This window comes from Cottoperca gobio, chromosome 21 (genome assembly GCF_900634415.1).
Source record: "Cottoperca gobio chromosome 21, fCotGob3.1, whole genome shotgun sequence".
NCBI classification, from domain to species: Eukaryota; Metazoa; Chordata; class Actinopteri; order Perciformes; family Bovichtidae; genus Cottoperca; species Cottoperca gobio.
The window spans coordinates 18,207,050-18,231,880 of record NC_041375.1 but is presented as its reverse complement, the minus strand read 5'-3'; the positions used below and the strand labels follow the sequence as shown (position 1 = coordinate 18,231,880).

Here is a 24,831-nt window from a genome sequence, read left to right as displayed (position 1 = left end):
TTATACGGAATTGCAAAACAGGCGCATTAAAGGGCAACTTGACTGGGCAACATTCTTTCATCTTCCTAATCAAACTGGTAAAAGAGGCAGGCCACGTAACCAAAAGCTGAATATGATCCCGATACCTCCAGCGAGTGCTTCTTGTCCTGGTACAGCCACAGATAAGCGAGTGATCATGTGACAGAGCAGGACTCTGCACTGATGAAGGACAGAGGCGGGTCTTCAGTTCAGTGCAGACCAGGCCTGCAGCATGTTGGTACAGGAAAGGGTTTTCCTTTTTTACGGTTTAGTGAACAATAACGTAGCAAAATCATCTGAATTTGGTCATAAACACAATACTGAGAACATGGAATCCAAACAGCAAATTTTGTAATTAACTTGAAGTGAAGTTGATAGGTGACGTTGGAACATTCAGTTCAGTCAAAGAAACTAATTATTGAAATCATAATAATCTCACAAATGGCCAACACATTTGAATCTCCGTTCTCTTGCATGTGTCTGTTGATGAACGTGGATTTTTAAGTGTCCTTGGGTGGGGTAGTGTTTGAACCCCACCTTTTTTAATGAAAATGAAATGCCCTGAATGTCTCAACACTAACTTTTAGTTAGTGGTGGCCAGGAAATAGCTTTTGGTTTACAGAAACTGAACATATGGTTGCCATTTTTAGTCCCCTTATATTTTGAGTAATTAAGATAGCAGGCCGTTATACATGAGCTTAATATTGAATCTGTGTAATATAAGAATACAAGCTTTTATAATCGTAACTGAACAAGATTCTTTGTAGTTTGTGTTTTATCTGATCCTTAACTGAATGTTTTTAGTTAACGTGTCAACCTTCAACTCCTGGTATACAAAATACCAGTAGTGTCCGTAACAGCAATATTTAAATACCACTAATATAAAACATTTATTGTTTTTGCTGTTTGCTGTCACTATTTCTTCTATGGTGGGATGTGTGTTGCCACCGATGGCAAAGCCAAGAATCAGTTGCAAATTTTCTCAAAATGGTTGCCAATGGTTGCCAATGGTTGCCAATGGTTGCCAATGGAAACCGTTATTGTCAAGCCAGTATATAAACAAAATCACCGCGCAGGCATGTGTGAAAATCTTTTCAACATAGCCTGCGTGACAGCGTGAGCGATTGATACATGTTAGGTATAGTACACCTTTTCAAAGGGTTATGCTCGACAGTTACAGGGTAGGCGTGTCTGTGTCTGTTCTACATCTGCACCTGTTGAAACTGTTTCCATGTTTTTCTGCTTATCTTCTAAAAGTAATTGCTCTGTCTCCTCAGGACAAACCTGGAGTTGGAACTTGTGCACCGGGGAGGAAACTTGTGTTCTGGAGGTGCCAGTGCTGCCGCCAAGCGTTCCTGTCTCAGTAAGTAGTTACTCATCGTTTATGTCTTGCAAAACAACACCCCTCTGAATTGTGTTAGTTTGTTTATATGCAATGTGCTGAGTCTGATACATAGTTTTTAATGTATAATTTTTAATGCTGTGCTATGTCGTATGTATTGTGCAGTTTAGTTTGACAATAATAGCGGTGTGTTTTCTTTGCAGGTGGCTGTACACATTTCCCATGAGCCACCTGTGTCATAAACTGTCTGACTTGAAATCAGACCCTTTCTTCCGTGTTACGGCTGAACCATTAAAAACAAAAACAAAAGGGTCGATTAGCAATGACAGGCAAGGATAGATGCTGTCCCAGGTGAGCTGTTGGGAGCAGTCGGGGTAAATGAAGCAGACAAATGGGTCAAGTGCTGTTTTAGTTGATTGTGTCACAGCTGACAAGGGCATGCGTCTCAGGGAGGACTAAAAACGCTGATCTTAGTTCCTGCAAAGACAGAGCTCAACATCAACCACTGCCATTCATTTCATTCAACTACAATCAGTGTATTGATGTCTGATCCCAAAAGTCGTATTAAATGTTTGTGGATGAAGGGTGGGAAAGTGTATATGACGGAGTTAAGTTCCTTGTACAGACTACACCCCATTTTCTGTTTGTTTAATTATTCTGTCAAAGTTGAGGCTGCTGCAGTGAAATGGCCTGTCATCCTTGAGTGGCCGAAAAGAGATTTCACACTGGAGGTTTGCCATTTTTGAGCTACATTAACCACGTAGCCGTGCTGGCGGCCAAATTTACTCAGTTGCAGTACATTAGAGTTCGTTCTTTTTAGGGAAATGGTTTTGAAGGAAAACGGCAGACGTGTGCTAACTGAGAGCTCATGGGGTTCCTAAGCCTGTTTCCCAGTAGGCACGTCTTCTGTTCAACTGATGAGAATACGATGTACCACAGAGGAACGCTGCCTGCAATTCCCTTGAAATGGGCCAAATCATCTCTAGAGAGTCATCCTCCAAATAGCATGTCCTTGGTTTATTGAACTGCAAATATTTGAATTAATCTTGGGGACTATGTTGCTGCTACTGTGCGGGGAGTTAAAATGCGTGGTTATCAAATTGACCTCAGTTTTTCAGACTTGCGGTACTTGGCGAGTGTTGACGGGTGCATTTGAGTTATTTAACCCGCTTAATTTGTTGTCGCTTATAAGATTTGACATGTAGACCGCTGTATGATCACATGCCCGTAGACAAATATCTGCCACAAAAAAAAGTGACGACTCATCAAAACGCACTTTATTATTGATTATTGATGCGTCAGTTAGAAAGCACAAGACTGTTGAATTTATACTCATAGTTGAAGATTTCAGACTTAATCTCGACTAACTCTACAAATGTCTTCCTGTTGGCTTTACTATCTTCTCTTTTCCTTTGTGCCCCAGTGTATTTCAGTTGTCTCAGTAGCATAGGAAGCAGAATAACTTACTTTTATTGTTTCATGTGTATCAACTCTATCAAAGACTGATTGTAACCTTTTTAGAAAATGTGGTCACGACACCCGTCTGTTTGAGGAAGCTCCTCTAAATGACTTTTTATGAAAATATATTACATCCCTGGTTTTATTCACCTCTCCTCTATTTCTCATTACTATTCCTTCCTTCCCTTTCCAGGTTATTCCTGGTAAGAGGTGAGCGGTGAAGTCAGAGAGGAAACCAGCCGTAGTAGAGGACAAATGGGACGCAACGAAGGGCTGACACTTTGCTTTCTTTGTGCCGTGTCTTGGTTTACCTGTGGAGGGCAGTGTTGCTCTAAGTATTGACAGTTCACACAAGTCAAATCGCAGCGCTGATCATTTGAAGCACTTTTGCTGCATTACAACATCATAATTCCCCGTAAAACAGAATCAAATAGGATTAGTGTTGCTTATTGAAAAAGGGTTTAGCTATAACAGAAGGTTGTTGAGTTCACCTGAAGATGAAACTGATCAGTTGTTTCAAACGTGGTTCATATGTGATTTCAATCTCTTGCTCCTATGCAATTTTAATTGCTGGCTTTTAGAGGACTTGGCTTGGGTTCATTATTAGAATATGCCGGTTCATTTATATCTAGACTAATAAGAAAGACAAGGACATTTCTTCACTTTGGAATATATTACCTAACATCTAAAATGACTCCCTCCCTTTCCCTCATGTTTGCTGTAATGTCATAAATAGTGCTACTTATAACCGGTTTGCTCTGGACAAAGACAATCAAGGCTGTGAATTGTGTACACGGGGGATGTGTGTGTGTCTGTGTGTCTGTGTGTCTGTGTGTCTGTGTGTGCGCAGCGGGTCGCTCCTCATGTTCCATTAGTTTCACAATGAACAGGTGTGACCTGACCAAAGAGTTGCCCGAGGCTATCAAACACTACCGTGTATCCATCTGGCCTGGCCTGGTTTTATCGGCGCCAAACAATCAGCCTGCAGTCGGTTCAAGTCGACCGCTTTCGTCATTTGATCTACACCGGTCCGCCGGTGGAGCGCGACAATGGAGACCGAGATAAACAGACACTTGCCGGTTTTGATCTTGTCGGGAACGTAACAATGGTGTGTTTTTTTGTTTTTGTTTCTTTCAGACCAGCTGTTCCACGTGCTGGCTATGCACATGCGTCTGTACAGCATAGATTCAGCCTACAACCCCTGGACTAAGCTGACACAGGTTACAGAAAGCAGAGAGGCAGAGTGAGTGGCTTTCTCTCTAAAGTACCTCTACTAAGAGTTCATCGTCATAACCCCCGTCACAACCCCCCCCCCCCCCCTCCAGTCTACTTTCCCTCACACTTTCCCTTCCTCACATAAACATGCAATTAAAGGGCCACTTTGTCCTCCTCTCTAAACGCCACTATTTCCTCCTGCCCCCAGCAGCTTTCTCTCCACACAAAGAGGAGCTAAAAACAGAAAAGGCACCATGGATGGTTACCATAGATACCAATAATTGCTGCATCTGGCAAATTACCAGGCGCTCCACGGAGAGCAAAACGACCCTGTCAAATTCACTGTACTGAGAACAACTGCACGGCACCAGCATGGCACCAGCACGGCACCCCCCGCTCCCAGCTGTCCACCGACATTTAACACAAACCTGTATTTTGCAAAATTCGAAAGATATAGTTTCTACCACACACACTTTCTTTTCCTGACTTGAATCGGTACTGTACATCAGAACGTGTAATTGTTATGTACAGGTGACGGCTGGCAACACTTAACAATACAAGATGAGCTTGAACAACCTTTCCTCCCTGTTAGTGTTGTAAGACAGCTTCGACACCTGTTACTATTAAAGTGCTCACAGCCACACAGTATTCTCAGAGGAGCCATTTGGTGTTTAAAAATACTTTGTTAGGATTTCGGGAGGGTGCACAATGTCATTGACACCCTCAGGCTGTCAACCTGATCTGGCCTAGTTAAATAGGACAAAGAGAGATGTTTCTAATGCAAAACTTTGCCCTTGCCTTATTTCTATATGACCAAAGAGTAATGTATGCAGGTTTTACAGCATGCAAATATAGTCGGTATGCCGTGGTCTTAGCAGGGTTGAAAGCTTCGTCCTCTAAGGCTTTCCGCCAATGCACAGTGGAATTAACTGTTGAGTGCTTTGGTAATGGAAGGTATTATTCTTTTAGTGCATTTCCTCTCCTTGAAAGCCCCCCGAGGCCTTTCAAGAGTAGAGTGGAGATTGCAACCTCACTGAATTGTCAACAGAAGACATTTAAATGGAGATGGCACACAATGTGAATAATGTAACCGGGGCTACATTAAGGAAATTGGTCGGGGAATGCAAGGAAAGGGCCTTTTCATGTCGTGTATTTGTTAAGCAAATTTAAAACAATATACACTGCAAGACCCTGGCTCTCGTACCTTTGTATAAGTCCTTTTCAGATATGCAATGCATAACGTTACTGCATACCAACATGTTAAATTACCATCACATTAACGTACGGAGGTGCATGTCTCAAAGACACCACAAACAATATTTACCATGTTTCCGATGGGTGTTTAATTTCTATTAAAGACAGTACCTGTATTTCACTATGTGCATGAACTTATTGGTTTTGGTTGATGAATAAATTAATGTGTTTCCCCCCCCCCCCCCCCCCCCCCTCCATCACAATAGCTATTTGACACGGTGCCGTCTGTATACAGTACCTTCTGATTACTTAAAAAGCCTGTTTGCATGTCTTGCAGTGGCTTTGAGGAAGAGATACCTGAGGTACCCATGCTGTTTCGAGATGTCCCATCCCTGCTGATTATCTTTGTGCTAACAATGCCACAGCCTCTGCGAAAAGGTACGCTTCCTACGTCTGCATCGTGACACGACAAGAGAGTCAGGGAGCGTCTCAGTGGCTGCTCCACAAGGACAGCCCCATTATCAGTAGTAATCAGGGCTGAGTGCTGGAAAGAAGCATTTCACATCTCTTTATCTTTGCTCCTGTTGCTTTTATTTGGCCGTGCGGATCAGAGAGACACGACCCTGGTGATGGTAGGGCTGCGCCTCCTTCGTGTGCCCTTCATCTGTGGCTTGTCGCTTCATCTCCTCCATGTTAGCCTTCTCGCTAGAAAAGCCACCTAAAGACCTGGCCCAACACACTGCAGTCACGCTTAATGAGAGAAGTGTCGCAGCAGGCAGATCATTTTGTTGATGGCTGAATTAGGTTGACCGCTGGCCGGGACAATTAGGATTCTTGGAACATAGTGGATTTATTGGAAAGTGTAGCGTTTTGATTGAAAGCGTTCACATTATAGCTAAAATCATGATTTAGAATTTATTAAGGATTCGTTTCTTTGTCAGATTGCACTCAAGGTTGTGATGTTTCGTGGCATTTAACATTATTACGGACTCTTTTCTTTCTTTCCTTTCTTTTACTTCTTCCTTTTAATTGTGTGTACTGACACAGAGGAGCTGTCACTATCCCTTTGCTTAAGAAGAAAACAAAGGGCTCTGTTTGTTGTTCTTTTAAACCTAACTTAAATATCCTTCAGTGTACATTTTCCACCTGACACACTCTGTTAATCACCCTGCACACTGTTCAGCGAGGCTCTCTATGCAGAACTGAGAAGCCACATACAATGCCCTTGTGATTAGCTGCCAACCCCCCTTTGAACTGGCTTTTCTTTTTATTCTAGAAAATCTTTTTATATTCACAGATTGGTCACACATTGTAATGTTGCGCTTTCATTCTTAATGAATGTAATCTGTGTAAATGGAGCTTCTCCACTTCTGGCTATGTCTCCACTTGGTTTGGTTTTTATACTCAGTGCCACCTTCTCTCCCTGTGTAGAGCACTTCACCTGTGTGGTGAAGATGCTGTACAACCTGCAGTTCACCCAGGCTCTATCTGCACTCTCAACCAAGTTCAGCCCAGAAGAAAGGCAGGCCTGGAGCACATCTGGAGCACTAAAGAAGGTAAAAGTGAGCTCACACTGAATTAGCCTGATTCATAATGACAAGCTTTAGCCAACTGACTTCCTTTCCTTTTTTGTCTTGTTGCTGATTTGTTGGTTTTCCTTTACTTTTACTGTACGTTGCCTCGTTGGGCCTCTGTAGTGTGTACAGCTCTGTATATCCCTAATGTGTTTATTAAACTAAACTAAAAAGGTCATAGTGTAAAGATGTTTTAGCGCCTTGAGATTGCTTTTAGCTTTGAAAGACGCTTTACAATTAAAATGTATTATCATTATTATTATTATTATTATTATTATTATTATTATTATTATTATTAGATAATGGCACAGCACATACACAACTATTTCAATGAGTAATTGAAGGTGTTGTGCTGTAGTAAGGAGAACCTTCACTTGGCTTTCTGCTCTCGGTGCAGTTTCAACCCTGTTTGTTGAACTAGTTGCATCCTCTGATTGTTCCTTCGGTCTACAACAACAGTAAATCACCGTGTATAACTTACCATTGAGATGAATTGAGCCCCTTTCGGTTTCATTTACGTGATTTCCACAGTCGATCTTCATTAACTTGAAATGTGTGAGAGTGTTGCATTAATTGGCTATCTGTCTTCAGTCTATTAAATCTGTATTAGTGAGTTGCTGGCTTGAATGTCAAAAGACAAATGGCTGAAAACCTCCTCCTTTAGGGTGTTTCCGTCTATAATGGAGGTTTGGATTAGTATCTTCCTACTACACAGTCATGAACAGTAGTGCAGGCATTCACAAGCTGCCGTTAAGATGGATTTCAAATCCTCAAGGAGGACGGCATCCATATATGGAAGAACACAATTGTAATTAAATTGAAGTTGTAAAAAAACAAAAACAAAACAAAGATCCAGAGCCTAGAGGAAGGAAATCCATGGACTTGAAATTCCTCCCCTATAAATCTATGACAAAGGACAGCAGACGAGATAAGCCTCCTGTTTTATATTCTCCCACCTTCAGCTTGATAAATGCACGCAGCTTTTCCTCTTTATCAAATACTAGCCAAACCAATGTTTTATCCCAACATACATTCAGTACTGTATCTACCACTTATTATTAGATGTTGTATTGTAAGAAATATTGAAAATACTGCTTATTCTGCATACATTTTATATTTTACAGTGCAGCACATTTTACACCTGCACTAGTGAAACAATCGGATCTGCATGGTGTATTCTGAGATGTGTAATTCATATACTTGACAACTGACGAGAGAGGGATAAAGAAATTACTATTTTATTCCCTTGTTATGTATTTTTGTCCTTGGTTTTTAAGGGTCATTTAATTCTCTTATCAATTCCTGAATCCCTGCAGGCTGTGATGCATGTTCTCTGCATCCAAAGGGGTGACTAATAAGAAGTAACTGAATACATGAGTGACACAGGGCTAATTTAGACTGAAGACACATATTTGTCATTTGCTTTATCAGTTGGAGTTCATGTTAATACCTCATTTTGCAGGTTGTACCAGAGTTTTCCTCTCATCACTAGACAAAGGCTCTGTTGTGCACAGTAGGTTGTGTTCAAAACCGAAACCAAAATGTAGCATGAAGTATGCAAACATTTGCTAAATCTACCGTACGCTAAAAATACCCAGATATCCAGTAAAGTATCAGACCAGACCAGTCTACCTCGCCTACGGTGTCCCACAATGCAAAGTGCTGGAATGGTCACAACAATCGGTCATTGTTTACTCCCGCTTTCCAAAACCGGAGAAGGGCTAAGCCTAGCCGAGCATACTGCATAATAAATGGCACATTTCCATACGCCATACTACCACGGTAGTCTGTTTTGAATAAAGCCAAAGATAAGCGTCGGGAAGGACTGCGACAATATTGAAAGAGCTTTTTGTAGCCGGCTAAGAAATACATTCCCCTTGATTCAGTTCAAACACGGAATAAATTGATTGAAGCTGTCAGACCTGTTGCCCATCGGAGGAGATGAAAGGCTGTGTTTAAGTGTATGTCTTGGCCTTTTTAATGTTTGATTACATATTGTCAACATTTTTGATTTTCCGCCACAGAATGCCGCAGATGCAGAGACATCTTTTGAAGCGCTGCTCAGTCACGTTATCAGTGAGCTCTCCGAGGACAAGAGTGTCTACAAGGTGAACGCTGAAGAAACATCAATGGTGAGGCACTAAAAACGACTGTCTAGCACTTCAGAACATGACTTCCTTCAGGAGGGTGCTCTCTCTCGCCTCATTATTTATTTTTTAAACAATGAATTGGCCATTACCCTGAGAGACAGTGGCCTAATATCTCCACTAATCTCCAGGGGAGATATACATCACGGTGTTATCAGCGAGCGCTTGGCTGGTTATTGATCAAGTGCTACTGTTGTTTCCCTCTCCAGCTGATCTCCAGTGTGTGGTCTCCACAGTCGATCGAGTTCAGCCTTCAGCAGTTCTGCCTGCCCTTCCTGCGTCTCTCCTGCCTCCTGCAGCATCACCTCTACGGAGACGACCTCACTGGCTGCCTGGTATGTTTAATCATAGATGTCATCCTACCTGCTGAAGCAAGGATGGGAAATATTTCTGCTCATCTTGTCTACTTAGTTGTTACATTTCTTATGACAACATGCACATTGCGGAGCATGATAGATGCCTCGATACAAAGAAACGGGCGTTTCAGCTAGAGGTCTTCATAGGTCCGTCCGTCCCCCTCCAAACCCAAAAAGACCTGGAACTGAACAGTGCAGTTTTTCTTGCATCTAGTACGATAAAGTTAACTTCAACTGTTTGCTCTTCTGAACTGTAATAACGATTACTCATTAATAACGTTAGCGTCGCTAATTTGCTATGAACTGCGCTCTCGGAGTGTGACCTCTGCTGCGGAGGGGCATTGATCATGATCAGAGGTTTTATTATCTTCTCGGGATCCACTCGGGTTTTATACAGAATGTTAAACAGACCCTGGACCCGGGGTAACGGACCTGTGAAGACGTCTTGTTGCAGCCCACTGATAGATCCTTTGACTTCCCGCCAGTCACAGGTAAAGAGAGTGACCTCACCAGCTGATTTTCTTGTGTCTGTGTTCTCAGGAGGAGGAGGAGTTCTCGTCCTTGGCCGTGTGCTTGGGGCTCTTGGTGTCGGCCCCTCAGCCTTCCAACATCGTGCACAGTGCCTCATGCCTGCAGTGGGCGGTCAGCGCCTTTGACTTGGTGACACAGTGGTGCGCTGAGGTCACAGGGCTCTCCCAGATGCAGGCTGAGCAATCATTGGTATGTGTGGGAATTTCAGACCAGAGGATATTCATATATATTATGAGAGGGCTGTATATCCAGAATCTTCTCTTGAAACTCAGAGAACTCACCGGACTGCTTATATACCAGAGTATAAATTGGCTATAAATTAAGTTTATAAACCCATGTTCCTTACGCAACATGGGTTTGAATTCACAAAACATCAGCATATTGTGCAATGAGAACTTTAATTGGCTTTGGAGTTTCAAAGAAATACTTTGAATATTCTCTCAATTAAACATTCAAGACATGTATTTGAGTTTGATGTGTTTGAGTTTGATGTCCTGTAAATGATTCATGGAACTAAAGTGCTATTGACACTTTGAAATTAGTTTCAACCTTGGCTGTTAGTCTCTGAGGGGAGTGACTGCATAACCAGCCGTGTGTCGTATGTCCTCGGCACTCAGTATTGCAGTAACCTTGGATGTTGTGCATCATTCGGTGAAACGAGTGTCTTGCATGTCAATTTAGGACGCTAATAGTTAACACAGGATTATTTATTATAACATCTTGGAGGCGAAAGACGTCATAAAATCCTGAGTTGAGACCTTGCTTTGTCTTTTTATACTGAGAGTCTTGGGAAGAGTTTGACGACTTGAGGAGTATTGAGGAGTTTAGTGCACGAGAGATTTATGGCCTGATTTCAGTCGATTTGACGCACTTGTGTCTTTCTTTCTCCGCTGAAGACCTTGCTTGTCCAGGAACCTCAGTGGGCAGCCCCCCGCCTTCTCCAGCTCCCCGACAACTACAATATCATCTTCCAGTACTATCACAGGAAGGCCTGCACTGCCTGCAAAAAGGTGCCAAAAGATCCTGCCCTCTGCCTTGTTTGTGGCGCCTTCGTCTGTCTCAAGGGCGTTTGCTGCAAACAGCAGGGTATCTCTGAATGTGTTTTGGTAAGTTCCTTAATGCTTTAAAAGCAGCGTCGTATTGTTATCTTTTTATTTTTATTCCACGTGAAGGCCAACAACATCATTTGCAGCTAAATTAGTCATTTTATACCTGAATTTATTGAATTAATTAAGGTGTATAATTAATTAATTAATTAACGTAGCTGATTTAAAGTGTCTGGATAATTCTTTTAATCTTTTTTTTTTTTTGACAGCACTCCCAACATTGTGGCGCAGCTACAGGCATCTTTCTACTGATCAATGCCTCAGTCATCATCATCATCCGTGGACATCGTTTCTGCCTGTGGGGTTCTGTTTACCTTGATGCCCACGGAGAGGAGGACCGCGATTTACGGTACGACTCAGCACACACACACATACACACACACACACACACACACACACACACCCACACACACACACACACACACACACACACACAGTCATAAATGCCACACAGTCTTATGCAGTGAACTTTATAAAGTTCAATCATTTTAATATTCTTGTGCTGTGTCCCAGTTCCATATTTAATGTACATAGTATGTATCTCTACTGATTGTCATAAAACACTAGAAATAAACTGTTAGCATTTGGTTTTAATGCAAAAATGATGCATTAAAAGTGCTGATGCAGATTTCAAACAGGCAGTTTAAGAACTGTCATTTAAACTTCACAAAGCAAAATGACAAAATATGCAATTTTTCTTAACTTTCCCAGTTGTGAGCAGCTCCTCTGGTTTCATTCTGCATTGCATTGTGGGAAAATATTGTATATGAGCAGCACACTAATGTTATGAGGATGATAATCATAACTCATTGCATGTTTTCCTTTGTAATTGCACACAGACTTTTGTTGTAGTATAAACACACAACATACTCACAACCTTGTAGATCCATACCAGAGTTAGGATTTAGTAGGCAATTGGGACACCGTTTCTTTTTTAAATACTTGTTGCTGCAGAGAAAACAAACACAGCTCTCACACTTGTTTTCCCCTCTTGCCTTTTCTCCAGCCGTGGCAAGCCTCTGTTCTTATGTGAAGAGAGGTATCGAGTGTTGGAGCAACAGTGGGTTTCACACACCTTCGATCACATCAATAAGCGTTGGGGGACTCACTACAATGGACTCTAAGATCTTCCACTGAAAACAGCAACCAGTGACAGGAGAAGATTTTTTTTTTTTTTCTGGCTTATGTGTCTGCCTCGATCAAAAATATTAAGGAACTCTTAACGTGATAAACACAAACATCCCAGTGAGAGTATTGCTGCCACAGCCTTGGTTTATGTGAAGTTTGGTGTACAATCATGCCTACAGATTAACACGTGTGTGTGTTTAAGTGATTTATTGTGTGGTATTCAACGAGGAAAAACAGAATTCGGTAAGATCAAAGTAAAAAAAAAGAAGCACAACTTTGCCCAGAAATTCAATTGGTGTGGAACAAGCATTTGAAGCCTGTCGTATTTATTTGGGGTAACAAAATATATATATATATATCAAGTGCTGAATGTCCCTGCAAAGTTTGATTACTTTTTGCACCATTTATGAGGATGTTAATGCATATCCCTTTTTATTTATCGAAATGTGCTCTGCTGTGCTGGCATGAGCTTCAAGCTCCTGATGAGTGTAGCGATGTTATTGCAATGTGCACTCTTTGTCTGCTGACATGAGAGGGTAGGCGGGACAAGTCCACCCATCACAAACATTAAGAGTTTTTTTTTTTGCAAACGCGCAAAGACTCTTTTATGGGTCTCGTTGCAATCCATCCTCAGGAATTTATTTTCTTTCTTTTTTTTTTTTTTTTGCTGTTTAAAATATGTTTTAGATATTTAAATAAATGCTGCTGCTCATTGTTCAAGTAAGTAATTTTAACTTTTGTGAAGACCTTTTTTTTTTTTTTTCTCTCTTCTAAGGTTGTGCTTTGAGTTTAATAGATGGCTGGGAACGTTGACTCAAACTCACTTTTAATGTTTAAGGAAGGTATGCGGTCACTTCATCACGCTCACTACAGATCTTGTAGCGTTGCCCTATCGCACAGCGCCTTTTTGTTTCCCCTTGGTTCTGAATACAAAACTCTTAACGCAGCTAAAGTTACATCCGGTCAATGAACGATCTACACTCCACGCGAACCTGAAGTCAAACATACAGGATTTAAGTAGCATACATTCTTTAAGGAAATGTTATTGCACAGTTATGGTGTCCTGCTGCTCTGGCAAAACTGAACACCATATGAGAGGATGCATATTATATCGGTTCTGTCAATGTTTCCTCTCAAGATTTGAAATCGCTTTTGAGAAGAACTTTCAATCCTCCTCATCTGTTCGTGCCCGTCAAGAAAAGTCCCTATTTATGCTTTTTATTGTCGAGTCCTAACTGCAGTACAAAGCATTTATTGTGATGACTATCCCTTACTCATGCATCATCTAGTTGTGATTTATAGTTGCATTCCAACATAACAAGATTATCAGACTTGAGTATCTGTTATACACTGTGCATGACATCCTTTTAAGCCACCATTATTTAAGTGTCTTAGCTACTTAATTTTCAGATTATCATCTCTTTTCTTTCTCAAAGAGAGGAAATGTATCCAGTCGTGCCTGCAAGATTAATTTTTCCGACTGAAAAACTGCGCACTGCTTATATCGATGACGTCTGGTTTTGAAATGCGGGCCACATTGCGCTGCATCAAGGAATCTTTAAGGAACAGGTTAACACTTGAAAACTCTTCCTCTTGAATTCATGCATGCTGCTTTTCTGTTTACCGAATTTCTCCTCTCTTCTTTATTTTGCTTTCCCCACTTTGTAAATGACCGCAACCAAATAGCCAATGAGTAATGGGTGTAAATTGTAACTGAAAGCTCTTGTGTGTTCTCCTGTATGAATGAAGAGAGAATACAGTACATTACTGTAGGTGCTGACTCAAACTTTCTGAGTTTGACCAGAAAGTATGACTTGGACATTTAATGCAAAATGTAACATATGTGAATAAAATATAAACACACTGATTTGTGTCCTTTTTTTGTTTTCTGTTGTTAATTTTTTTCAGCCTTACAATAAATGACCTTCTCACCCATACGAGAGCAGTGGTACTGTATCGCTTTGGTCAAAAATATTCTCTATATATCATAGTTGCCTTTGTCAAATATCAAAACCCCTCATCTTCCTGTGATGGCAGAAACGGCTCATACAACTTTATTGTTTTGTATCTACACATGAACATAATTTGTAGCAGGAGTAATTGAATTTATCAAGAAACCTGATGAACGTGAGTGCTAACGGACAAGAAGGAAAGGAGGATTTCATGCCACTGCTATTTGTCCCGGCTTCACAACGTTTAAATATTACTCTCTGTTATGACCTTTCTCCAGGTCTCATTCTACTGATGTGAGCTGTGGTGAGGAAACAGACATCCACCTCCAAACTGTGTCCACCAGGTGTCTCAGTTCACTGGAGCTCATCAGATCATCGCCTCCACACAAATCCTGTTTTAAAAAAAATGTATAACTTTAAACAATCTTGTGTGAAAAGCTGCTAAATATTTTCAAAATGCATCAGTACCCACTACTGGGATTATTGAAATATCAATGTATGCCAGTTAGGTATTTAGAGAAATAAGACTGCAGGGCAAACAAAACAAAAAAAAGGTTTTAGAAATAAAACTTGAGGAAAAGTATCTTAGCATTGCACACAGGTATATGTTATATGATACTGTTTATCCACTGCCCTGTCCAGAGCAGGCAGAAACAAATGTCATAGCCATGTGACGAAGCATTTTGAGGATAATTGGGTTAAAGTTTCGTAAACAAGGGAGGCCCTAATGGCCACACAAAGCCTCTCTTTTCTGCTAATTAGGCAACAAGAATAAAACTGTAGTATGGACCAGCGGAGGAATTTTATCCGGGTAAAACCACCGAGAATGTGCGACAACTTTCATGCTGAGAGATGCTGGTGTTGGACATTTCCTCATTCCCTCCCTGTCCAGGTAAACTGCCGCCTCACACAGCATGACTGGTGAAGGTGATATTGGTCAGCTAACAGCTTCCGGTCTGCAGGACAACATGCTCAGATGTCTGTACTGTTAATAATTCAAACCCTTCATTGAGTAAACGGGGAAATCAGTTCGGATATGTTGCTATGGACGGTAAGCTGCACGTAAAGAATTGTTAGTTAAAGCCAGTAACAGTGAGGAGTGTGTGTACAAATGTGTACAGTGCTTGGCTGTCCATAAAGATAGAGCAGTGATCAGCTGACTGCTGAAACGCTTTGCCCTGTTTTGCAGATTTTAGAGATGGAAGTACGGAGGCTGCAAACTCAAGGTAGGACTCGTGTTTTCCTCCTCAGTGGGCCTGCAGAAAATACAAGCCTACACTGATTACTTTCATTATGTTGCTTATAGGCTTTAAACTGTAAAATAATCAAATACTCTGCATACAATGATGTTCAATTACAGTATAAACTGCTTTGTTTAGCAAATATAACTTGTACATCGTTTGCTAGTTGTCTTCTTTCAGACTAGTGGGGAAAAAAACATCCAAAATACACATTTAGGTGATTATTTTTACTACACTTGGTCTATTTGCGTCTGTAGATTTCTTCTAAATTCACCAAAGGTTAGCATTAGATAATATATTTAAAGATAAAATGTATACAAACAATTAATGAAAGTAATCAACTGGGGAAGTTTCATGGTGAGTTAAACTCTTGTGTTGTAGTTACACCTGTAGTGACTTCCCTTAAGAGTGAACTGAAGTGTTTAGAGCTACATCCATATCATGCAAATGTGCACAGTTGGTTTAGAGTCACAAATTCTATGACAATATTTTTACAATTGCTCCGGCTCAGTTTCACTGCAGAGTTTCATTCATGTGCAAAAAAAGACAAAATATTATACACCACAAAATCTCAGGTAACACACAAAACATCTGTATCACATGTGATAACACATCACATCAAAAACATTGTGTATTCATCAGTGAATTTTAATAATTGATGCATTTCAAAGTAAAAATGTTGCTTATCAAATAATGCTGTCAAACTAATTCTCATCGAAACAGATTGCAATAGTTTTGTGTCCTGGCAAATGAGTGCATTTTATCCCAAAGTCACTATTTCTAATTATATACAGTACAAATAATGTAATGCTATTTTTACCTATCGACTGCTGTATTGGTGTAAATACTGTATAGATAGTCTTCAGTCAGACTACAGCATGTCCGTTGTTATTGCATTTCTTAGTTTAGTTTTTAAATCATACATTAAATATTCAAATCACTTGTAGGTTTAATCATCTACAATCCAGAGAGTGATTATATCATTCTGGAACAAATATAATATTAAACATGTCAATAACAGACCCCCAACACACTGCAAGATTCTGAGAGTAATCAAAAGATAAAACATTTTAGTGGTGATGAAGTAATTATCTTGAAATTACCCGGGCAATGTTGAAATAATGTATTACATTGATTCAATGATCTGAACGCATGGTAATACAATCAAGACTTCAGCGATTACGTGGTGAATGTATTCTAAGGACTGAGCATGGGGTTTAGTGTTATGAATAAGAAGTTATTTGCATTGCCAGTTTTGCACGTTGAAACCCTGTTATAACAACTTATCTTAACATACTGACACGTGGAGTCATAATTCACAATTTAGTTGGAACGATGCAACAGAAGAAATACACATAGTTCTTAGACTTATTCAGATTGTGCAACCTTAATTAACTTGTGTATAACAGTCAGTTATTAACAGTATTGTGCTGTGTCGCACCACATCACAGTCGCTGCTAAAACAGCTGTGATATTTGGGATTTGAAGACAGAGATTGATTTCTGACAGTGGTTCAGGTTTTTAGTTTGATTATTTTAATGATGTTGGCTTCTTCTTAATTAGGTTGATGTTTTGTGTATCCAACAATATCACTTGGAGGTTATTAATCACGCAGGTGGACTGCTGAGTTTAGGGGACTTTGTTTCTGGTCGTGCGGGGTGAGAACAAGGGCACAGTGCTTTCGGCCTGGCTCGTGGCTAGTGGAGGTTTACTGCAAATCCTCTTCATATCCCCTTAAAAGGGATTATAGTCCAGTGTTTCTTTTCTCTCCACCGATTTACCAAAGGGTTTACCAAGTGGAGTTCCCGCAAGGCTTTACCAGAGAGAGAGAGAGAGAGAGAGAGAGAGAGAGAGAGAGAGAGAGAGAGAGAGAGAGAGAGAGAGAGAGAGAGAGAGAGAGAGAGAGAGAGAGAGAGAGAGAGAGAGAGAGAGAGAGAGAGAGAGGGATTGTGCGAGTTTGATGGAAGCAGAAAATTAGATTACTCACTTTTACTTTGCACTGTTTCTGGTGACAAAGACAGTCCCTGTGCTGCAGCTGTTCACATCATCCGAAGCTGTTACCACCTCCAACCATCTCTGAAATCTGGAATTATGCAGATGCACCATAAATGCAAATGTTTGGGGGAAGAGATGTGTGTGCATTCACTATCATCCCAGAGCAACACATAAGCGTACACATAGCCCAGTGATTTTGATGTGTTGTTTAATGATGTAGGAGTAAAAAAAACGATTTCACTTGTGTCACTGAGCAGCTCTTGAACACCAGATACGATATCTCTTTTTCAGGTACGCTGGCAGTATGGTAAACAAAGGGTAACCTGAGCGCTGCCCTCTAGGACCTGTGGTGTCCTGTTCTGCAGCAGCAATGATGTGTCTCCTGACCATTTAAAAAAACAGCATTTGGATTTTCTCTTTGCTTTGGGACAATAATGGGAACTAAAGTTGAGTCAATCTGATTCATTTGGGAACAATAAACAAAAAAATTTATGCTCCGATGCAAGCAGGGCTGTCAAGACTAAAAAACGAAGAAACATTTTGGTTTGTGGCCCGTTAAAACAAAGTGTGTCCTTGCTAATCCTCTTTAAAGGTTGGATATGTCTAGAGATTATAACCAGGCCAACCAAAGAACAATAGTCACTTCAGACTCTTCTGAAAGCTGGAGTGCAGAGATTTTGTCTCCCCCTCTGGCAGTGAGAGTAATTACACAAACACTGGCATTGCTGTTTATAACGTATGACGTATGCCAGGAGTGTTTGTCCTCGCTGTCAATCGCTTTCTTTTTTTTTACTTTAATCTTTTCTCTGAACGCCAAGTTTCTTTTTTAAATTTTTATCTGGAGCATCCACTCCAGAAACCTTTCTTGGACACTTCCGCTATAGTGCGGGAAAGTCGCCACAGACACAACAGCTCCGGTATACTGCGAAATACAGAGAGCGTTCCCCGACAGTCGATAGATTTAATCAGCATTGTATGAACTTGATTATATCTCCAGCTTTAAAGGTGCCGAGAAAATGATCCAGATATCAACAAGGAGTAGACAAAAGTTAGAAAAATATACGTGAATAGTAACTTTGTTTTTTCTGCTTTCATCTTGTTCATTATTATTATGATATTATAAAGTCTTACAATGAGTCTAAACTGTTTAGTTCTGCACTTATATTGACTTCAGTGGAACCCTTTTGCCACTACACACTCATTCTAGCTTGCACTGACGTACAAATATCTGCAGAGATGCTTGTTTTGTTGTTTTGTTTTTGTTTTGCTGATGAATCTGTCAGATGAAGCGGCTGGACGTGTAAAGAACATTGTGTGCAGAGGGGGGGAGACAGACGGCAGTCATGTGACCTAGCAACTAGCATGAACTTCCTGGTAACCTTTGTGCAACCTGAGATGCTTCATATCAGCCACCTTTATGAGTGGATGCATCTGCCACCTGAATATTTAACAGTGCTGCAGATCAGGTAGCAGATTACTGGTAAATTATGAATCGCTATATTAGCATGAATTAGACGGGAGCGTTTTAGTGTGAGGGAGAGACGGACACTTTTCACAGAGACAGGTATGTGTGACTCTTGGCTTTATGATCCGAGCTTTATTGATCTTTGAGAAGTGTTTTGAATAATGACCAGATGCAGAAGAGTAGATGACAACATCGCTTCTTTGTGTGTGTGTTGGTTAAAGACTCCATACGAAGCAAATTTCTTTTTATGATTGATGTTCATGTTCAGGTGAGATTATTTGCGCTGTGAAGACTAAAATGATGCTCAACTGATGTTAAAGTCTAGTTGTTGTTGTGTTTTGCTTTAATAACTATCACTTTTAACTATTTTTTTAAGACACTTGAACCGTATTAGACATTAGCCACTGAATAAACAATAATCACAGTTATATGATCTGCATCTGCACATCTGAGGCTTACTTTTATGAGTCGCAGGAAAAGGTTGATATTTTAGAGCAGATATCTGAAGCAGCCGGTCATTGGAGACAAAAAGGTGCCGTAGAGGAATATGAGCCGTCTGTTTCAAAAGTTGGTGAAGGGTCTCTTGGCAACAGGTGACCGATGATGTGTTCATAGCCCGGCGTAGATGCCGACACAAGTCAACAGTTATAAACTGCCCTGTAGCTAAGTGATTCACTAGTTGTGTAATTGTGTAAAGGTGTGTCATAAAAACGTAAAATTAAAAAAGGACTACAGACGGAAATGTGTCTTTCTGGCTAACTCTGGCATATTTTCAGAAATATTATTAGTGTGCATTGTCCCTGTCAAATAAAGTAACAAACTAAACTAGACAAAAGGTACTTTGGCTGGTGCTATTATCACATATGTCTCCCTGAAGGACACAGTGAAGGATATCAGTGCTGCATATTTGAGCATCCCCACAGAACAGCAGGATATCCATGTAATATCCACCCGGATGCCATTGCTCAACCTGCATGCACAACAATTCATAAATCTGTCCTCACGTGTGAGTTGTCTCAGCTCCTGAGGGTTAAACATCATTCACGTTTTCTTTACATCAATCTGCTGATCTCTCACCCAACCCCCCTCCACACCCCCTCAGGGTCACGCTTTCGCTGTGATGCATAACACGTTTATGACAAGTGGAGCAGTCGCGAGATCAAACACAAACATTCCTCTCCATCACGCTAATCTGGAATATGTGTCATTTTTACAAAAATAGGAAGCATGTACACCAACATGGCAACATCAGTTCCTAATCCATCATGTTATTCTGTCTCGGCTGTTTTGACACTTAATGCTTTGCATCGTTGGTCTTCGCGTGTTGTGTTCGGTCACAGAATCATCACTTGTAGACTTAAAGGAGGATTTATATCAGGCTTTTGCATCGCTGTCCATCATTAGTTATTTTAACCTTGTAATAACCAATGTAAATCATTGTATAAAGCACTTTACACACAATGATCATTTCACAAAACAGTGTGGTACCGGTTCACCACTCATGCAGGACGGCACTTGTCATGTTAATCTCTTGTCCAATCCAATTGATCTTGAGGAGATTGCGCTTCTTAGTGGTCAGTGACGAGGTCCCTGAGGAGAAGGCTAATTCAGTGTCTGGGAAATGTCACTTGTTGCTCGTCCTTTTGAGGAAGCAATTGTTATCGCTGTTGGTGCTGTCATGTGATGATCACAAGAGACTTTTTAGTTGTAATGTTTCTCAGACCCGGATGAGTCAGAAGAAAATAACACTTGCCATGTAAGTAGAGTATTGTCATCTCCTCCTACAGATGTCTGCTTTGTTTTTGCTTTGACTTCTCCTGCTTTAAACCCCTTAAGTGGCTCCCTTGGCGGATATCGTCGTTTCACTGACCTGAATGAAAAGGCCCTCGGGAATAAAAGTACTGCTCTGTGCTAGCCATACACATGAAGTCTGAACCTTTAATTACTTGCTTCTCTGTGACGTTGACTGGGTGATTTTCTGTCTTGCCCCGACAATGTGAAAGTGTGTTTGCTCTGTTGAGGCTCAACTGTTACAAGAAGCTTTTTTTTTTGTAGGTCAAAGTATTGGGTATTATAAAGGGATTTATTGTACTTTCTATTATGCTTCCACGTCACTACAGAGAGGTGTTTCAAGCAAGAATACTTCTTTCTCATCTGGGATTGTTTATCCTTTAGGAGGTCACTGTATGGACTGTATCCATACAAGTCCAGCATCATTGGCATGGAGAACCTGGGCGATCCATCAGCTAACTGGGATATAGTGGAGACCATTGGTAAAGGAACGTACGGGAAAGTATACAGAGTGACCAACAAGAAGGATGGGAGTCAGGCAGCAGTGAAAGTGCTGGACCCGATCAATGTAAGTCACTTTTACTGTGGAACCTTTTGCAGAATTCAAAACCGCTTTAGCTGCTGCATGTCGTCTATTTGCAGTTGGATGCATAAGAAGTTGATTTGGATAAACTGCATCTTAAACTTTGCTTTAGAGCATAATAACCATTACCTTGCAGACCACAAGCTGTTTGAACTAACACTAAATCTGTTGTGGGAGAAAAGCTGACTCCATGGACGATGCAGAAACAGCTCGGGCTTCATTATATATTGTATTAAACCATATTAGTACTTATATATTCCAACATTTACTCCTTTAATGCAGTGGTTTCCAACCTTTTTGGCTTGTACGCCCTTCATTTGAAACTATGACTTCTTTGGTATTATAACCCCATCATCACTTGTTGTAATTATTTTCTTCACCCCTGTGTTATTTGATTTTTGATTTATATTTTTAGACTTCCTGTTTTAGGCCAGCTAAGAATAATCATCCAATAATTAATAATAATTAATAATACTTTTAGCCGTGCTAGTGGTGTGGCTCTATGGATGGCAATGTCAGGATCATATTGGATATATATATATATATATATATATACATACATACATACATACATACATACATACATACATACATACATACATACATACATACTCAGAGGATGAATCCTAATGACTTTGGTGATCTAGCAACCATCAGGTTTAGTGTTGATGTGTGTTAGTACTAATTACTAAATGTTAACATGCTAACATGCTAACATGCTAACACGCTAAACTAAGACGTCGAACATGGTTAACAATATACCTGCTAAACATTAGCATGTTAGCATTGTCATGGGAAGCATGTTAGCATGCTGATTTTTGCATTTATTCCAAAGCACAGCTGACATATACATGACAGTAGACTCTTAGTCTTGTTTCCTGTTAACTTGTTAACTGTCTCATGATCAATTTGGATTTATCTTGTGACCCCTTGGAGGGTCCTGACACCCGGGTTGGGAACCACTGATTTATTTAAGGTGCATTATTGTCATATTTGGGCCTTTATGTTGTGTCTCCCTGATTTAGCTGCTTGACTAGTTTCTATCTGCATCCGACATGACTTCTCATGTACAATGATCTACTGTAGGTCTGCCACTGGTTATCTCTCAGTTTTAAGGCAACAGGGAAACATAACATGTGGAGAAAGACAGCTCTTAGGGCAAAGTCACCTAAAAATCAAAACACTATCTGTAACTGTAAGACTTTTTGTCATTTACTTACTAACTAACTACTTTATTGAGCCTTTACCTTGTTCATTGTTTCATATTCTGTTGCTCAGCCAACCTACCCTATGTAAATAAAGGTTATATGCAACATTATATGCAAAAACCAAAGACTAAAACCATTGTGTTTTTCTTTATAACTATGTGACTTGTCTCAGCATGCACGCCATACAAACAGAGTAAGTTGCCGGTACTTTCTTCTCCTCTCCATCTTGATGCAGTTGTACTTGTACTTGATCCAGTGATATATATCAACGTCTCTCCTTTTAATTTATTTCCTGTCATGTTAAGTCTAATACACCCTCACCTGAAAGTGTAGCTGCTGTATTGGCTGTACTCTCTCTAAATATCTGTTCATTTGTCTGTGTGATAAGACCGCTGTAGCCTCTGCATTGGCAGCGTATTGTGCTTGGTCTGAAAGCGTGCTTGTCGTGGCCGTGCTATCCACCATGATGCTTCCCTGATGGCTATGAAGATGAAGCTGCCTCCTCTCTCATCTCTCTCCCTGATTAGACTGCTGACACTATCACTCAGACATCCAGGAAGAGAAATTCTGCCTCTCTGACTGGTGTTCTTCTCTTCCTCTGAGATTTACTTTGATAGAAAAGCACTTCCAGAAATAGTTTAGCACCCGGGCCCGTCCCTTCCTTTGCTACTGCCTTTTATAACCCTATCTGTAGGAGTCTAATTATAGTCAACCTACATTACTTGTCTTTCCGCTGTCAAAATGAAACTCAACTCGATATTTTTAGACATAAATTATTTTTTTTTATTACATTTCACCGTGTTATTTGCAAAGCTACAACTCTAGCAATTCGATTATCTAACTTTGCCTGTTTTCTGTTGCTGTTTTAAAGGACGTGGATGAAGAGATCGAGGCTGAATATACCATCCTGAGGTCCCTGTCCAACCACCCTAATGTGGTGAAGTTTTTTGGCATGTTCTACAAGTCAGACAACTTATCAGGTGGACAACTTTGGTTGGTCCTTGAGGTGAGTTCTTCCTAATGTCTGACGGTAGCCTTCAACAGTGTGCCAATGCTAATAGGTTTGTATTTAACTTGAAAGAAAAGCTCAACACTTTGGGAAATACACTTATTTGATATCTTGACAAGAGTTAGATGACAATATCACTCCTATGTTTGTAGCCATGGTAAATATGAAGCTACGTCCAGAAGCCGCTTAGCTTAGCTTAGCATGAAGACTGGAAACAGAGGCTAGTCTGGCTCTTTTCTCTTATAAAGCTCACTAATAAATACTTTATACTGTATCTTGTTTGTTTAAGCCATACAAAAGTGTGAAATGTAAAAAGGGTTTGATATCCTTTTATATGGAGCTATGCTAGTTGTTTTCCCCCAATTTCCATTCTTTGTGCTAAGCTAACTAACTAGCTGTTGGCTGTAAACCTACATTTAACTTGCATATATGAGGTTGGTATGTATGCTCTTGGCAATAAAGCAAATAAGCTTATTCTAAAAAGTATTACTTTAAAGGTTACCTTAGTTTTTGACCACTAGAAGCACTATGGTTGCTTGCTTGCAGATCTTGAACAATGTGAAAGTCATTTAGCTAACACCTCTAACATTGCCACTGCTTCCATGTATCCTGAAAGTAGCACCACTCAATACTGCGTAGTTTGGCCAAATAAATATAATCTGAAGCGCAAATTCGCCAGTTTTCAGGAAAGATAAGAAACAAGCTAACTTTAGCTCGTCGTAGAGTTGTGCAATATATCAAGAGACACTGTTGCTGCACTTTCTGATCCTAATCTACTGCATGCTATGCCTGTTATCTTTTGTCACCTTATTGGCTTCAGTTCAAATAGGAGAGGCCATAGAGAGGGCTGGGGGCTCTTAATATGACAAATACACATCTCTTTTACACACACAACTATTGTGTATTAAATATAATATATAGTTATTATAATAAAAAGTTGGCATTACATTTCATTCTAAGTGGTATTAAAAAGGTCTTTAAAAAGTCTTAAATTTAACTTGGAGAACCTTGGGGGTACCCTGATTTTGGCAACTGCAGACAACAGTACTTCAAATAAGACTATTGAAAGTTGTAACACATGAGGAAGAAGGAAACAAAATGCCAGTAGAGTGAACTAATGTTTTAGGATATTTTTCGTCAGCTGGAAAACGTCTCGTCATTTGCTCGGTAGGACTGCACTTTCATTTGCCCAAAGTAATGCTAAATAATACTGAAATCAAAGACCGACCATATATTTAAAAAAATCGGCTTAAATGTCTGATGTGAAAGAAACTGCATCAATACTGAATGTTAACATGTATGTGTTGTATAAAAAGACAACTCCACAAGGTACCTTTAACGCTTGCTTGTCCAATACGTCATCATTCTGTCTGTGAGCCCAAAGATATGTTAAAGTCTGAAAGGTTGGTTGCTTAATTGAAGCCCTTAAATACTTAAGTAGTTATAAAATGTTCCTCAGTTTGTAATGACAATCCACCTACATGAGTGTTGATGCTATCATGCAGCCATGTGACCCTG

At 40.2% G+C, this 24,831-nt stretch overlaps 2 protein-coding genes across 5 annotated transcripts in view; both read left to right on the top strand.

Annotated features, from left to right (window-relative positions):
- Positions 1 to 13,936, top strand: part of ubr3 (ubiquitin protein ligase E3 component n-recognin 3) — a 37,428-nt gene extending 23,492 nt beyond the window's left edge. For 2 of the 3 annotated variants that reach the window (XM_029458746.1, XM_029458745.1), the window contains 10 exons: positions 1,296 to 1,381; positions 3,956 to 4,061; positions 5,565 to 5,665; positions 6,659 to 6,783; positions 8,826 to 8,933; positions 9,158 to 9,283; positions 9,845 to 10,024; positions 10,732 to 10,941; positions 11,151 to 11,290; positions 11,948 to 13,936. In XM_029458746.1, coding sequence (XP_029314606.1) covers positions 1,296 to 1,381; positions 3,956 to 4,061; positions 5,565 to 5,665; positions 6,659 to 6,783; positions 8,826 to 8,933; positions 9,158 to 9,283; positions 9,845 to 10,024; positions 10,732 to 10,941; positions 11,151 to 11,290; positions 11,948 to 12,065 — 1,300 coding nt within the window. In that variant the 3' untranslated portion in view covers positions 12,066 to 13,936. Of the gene's footprint in view, positions 1 to 1,295; positions 1,382 to 3,955; positions 4,062 to 4,244; positions 5,462 to 5,564; positions 5,666 to 6,658; positions 6,784 to 8,825; positions 8,934 to 9,157; positions 9,284 to 9,844; positions 10,025 to 10,731; positions 10,942 to 11,150; positions 11,291 to 11,947 lie in introns of those variants that run through there. The other variant, XM_029458747.1, reaches the window with a different exon arrangement.
- A 1,050-nt stretch (positions 13,937 to 14,986) lies between these two features.
- Positions 14,987 to 24,831, top strand: part of myo3b (myosin IIIB) — a 62,613-nt gene continuing 52,768 nt past the window's right edge. For both annotated transcript variants that reach the window (XM_029459023.1, XM_029459022.1), the window contains exons 1-4: positions 14,987 to 15,072; positions 15,211 to 15,247; positions 20,898 to 21,081; positions 23,176 to 23,310. In XM_029459023.1, coding sequence (XP_029314883.1) covers positions 15,066 to 15,072; positions 15,211 to 15,247; positions 20,898 to 21,081; positions 23,176 to 23,310 — 363 coding nt within the window. In that variant the 5' untranslated portion in view covers positions 14,987 to 15,065. The remainder of the gene's footprint in view (positions 15,073 to 15,210; positions 15,248 to 20,897; positions 21,082 to 23,175; positions 23,311 to 24,831) is intronic.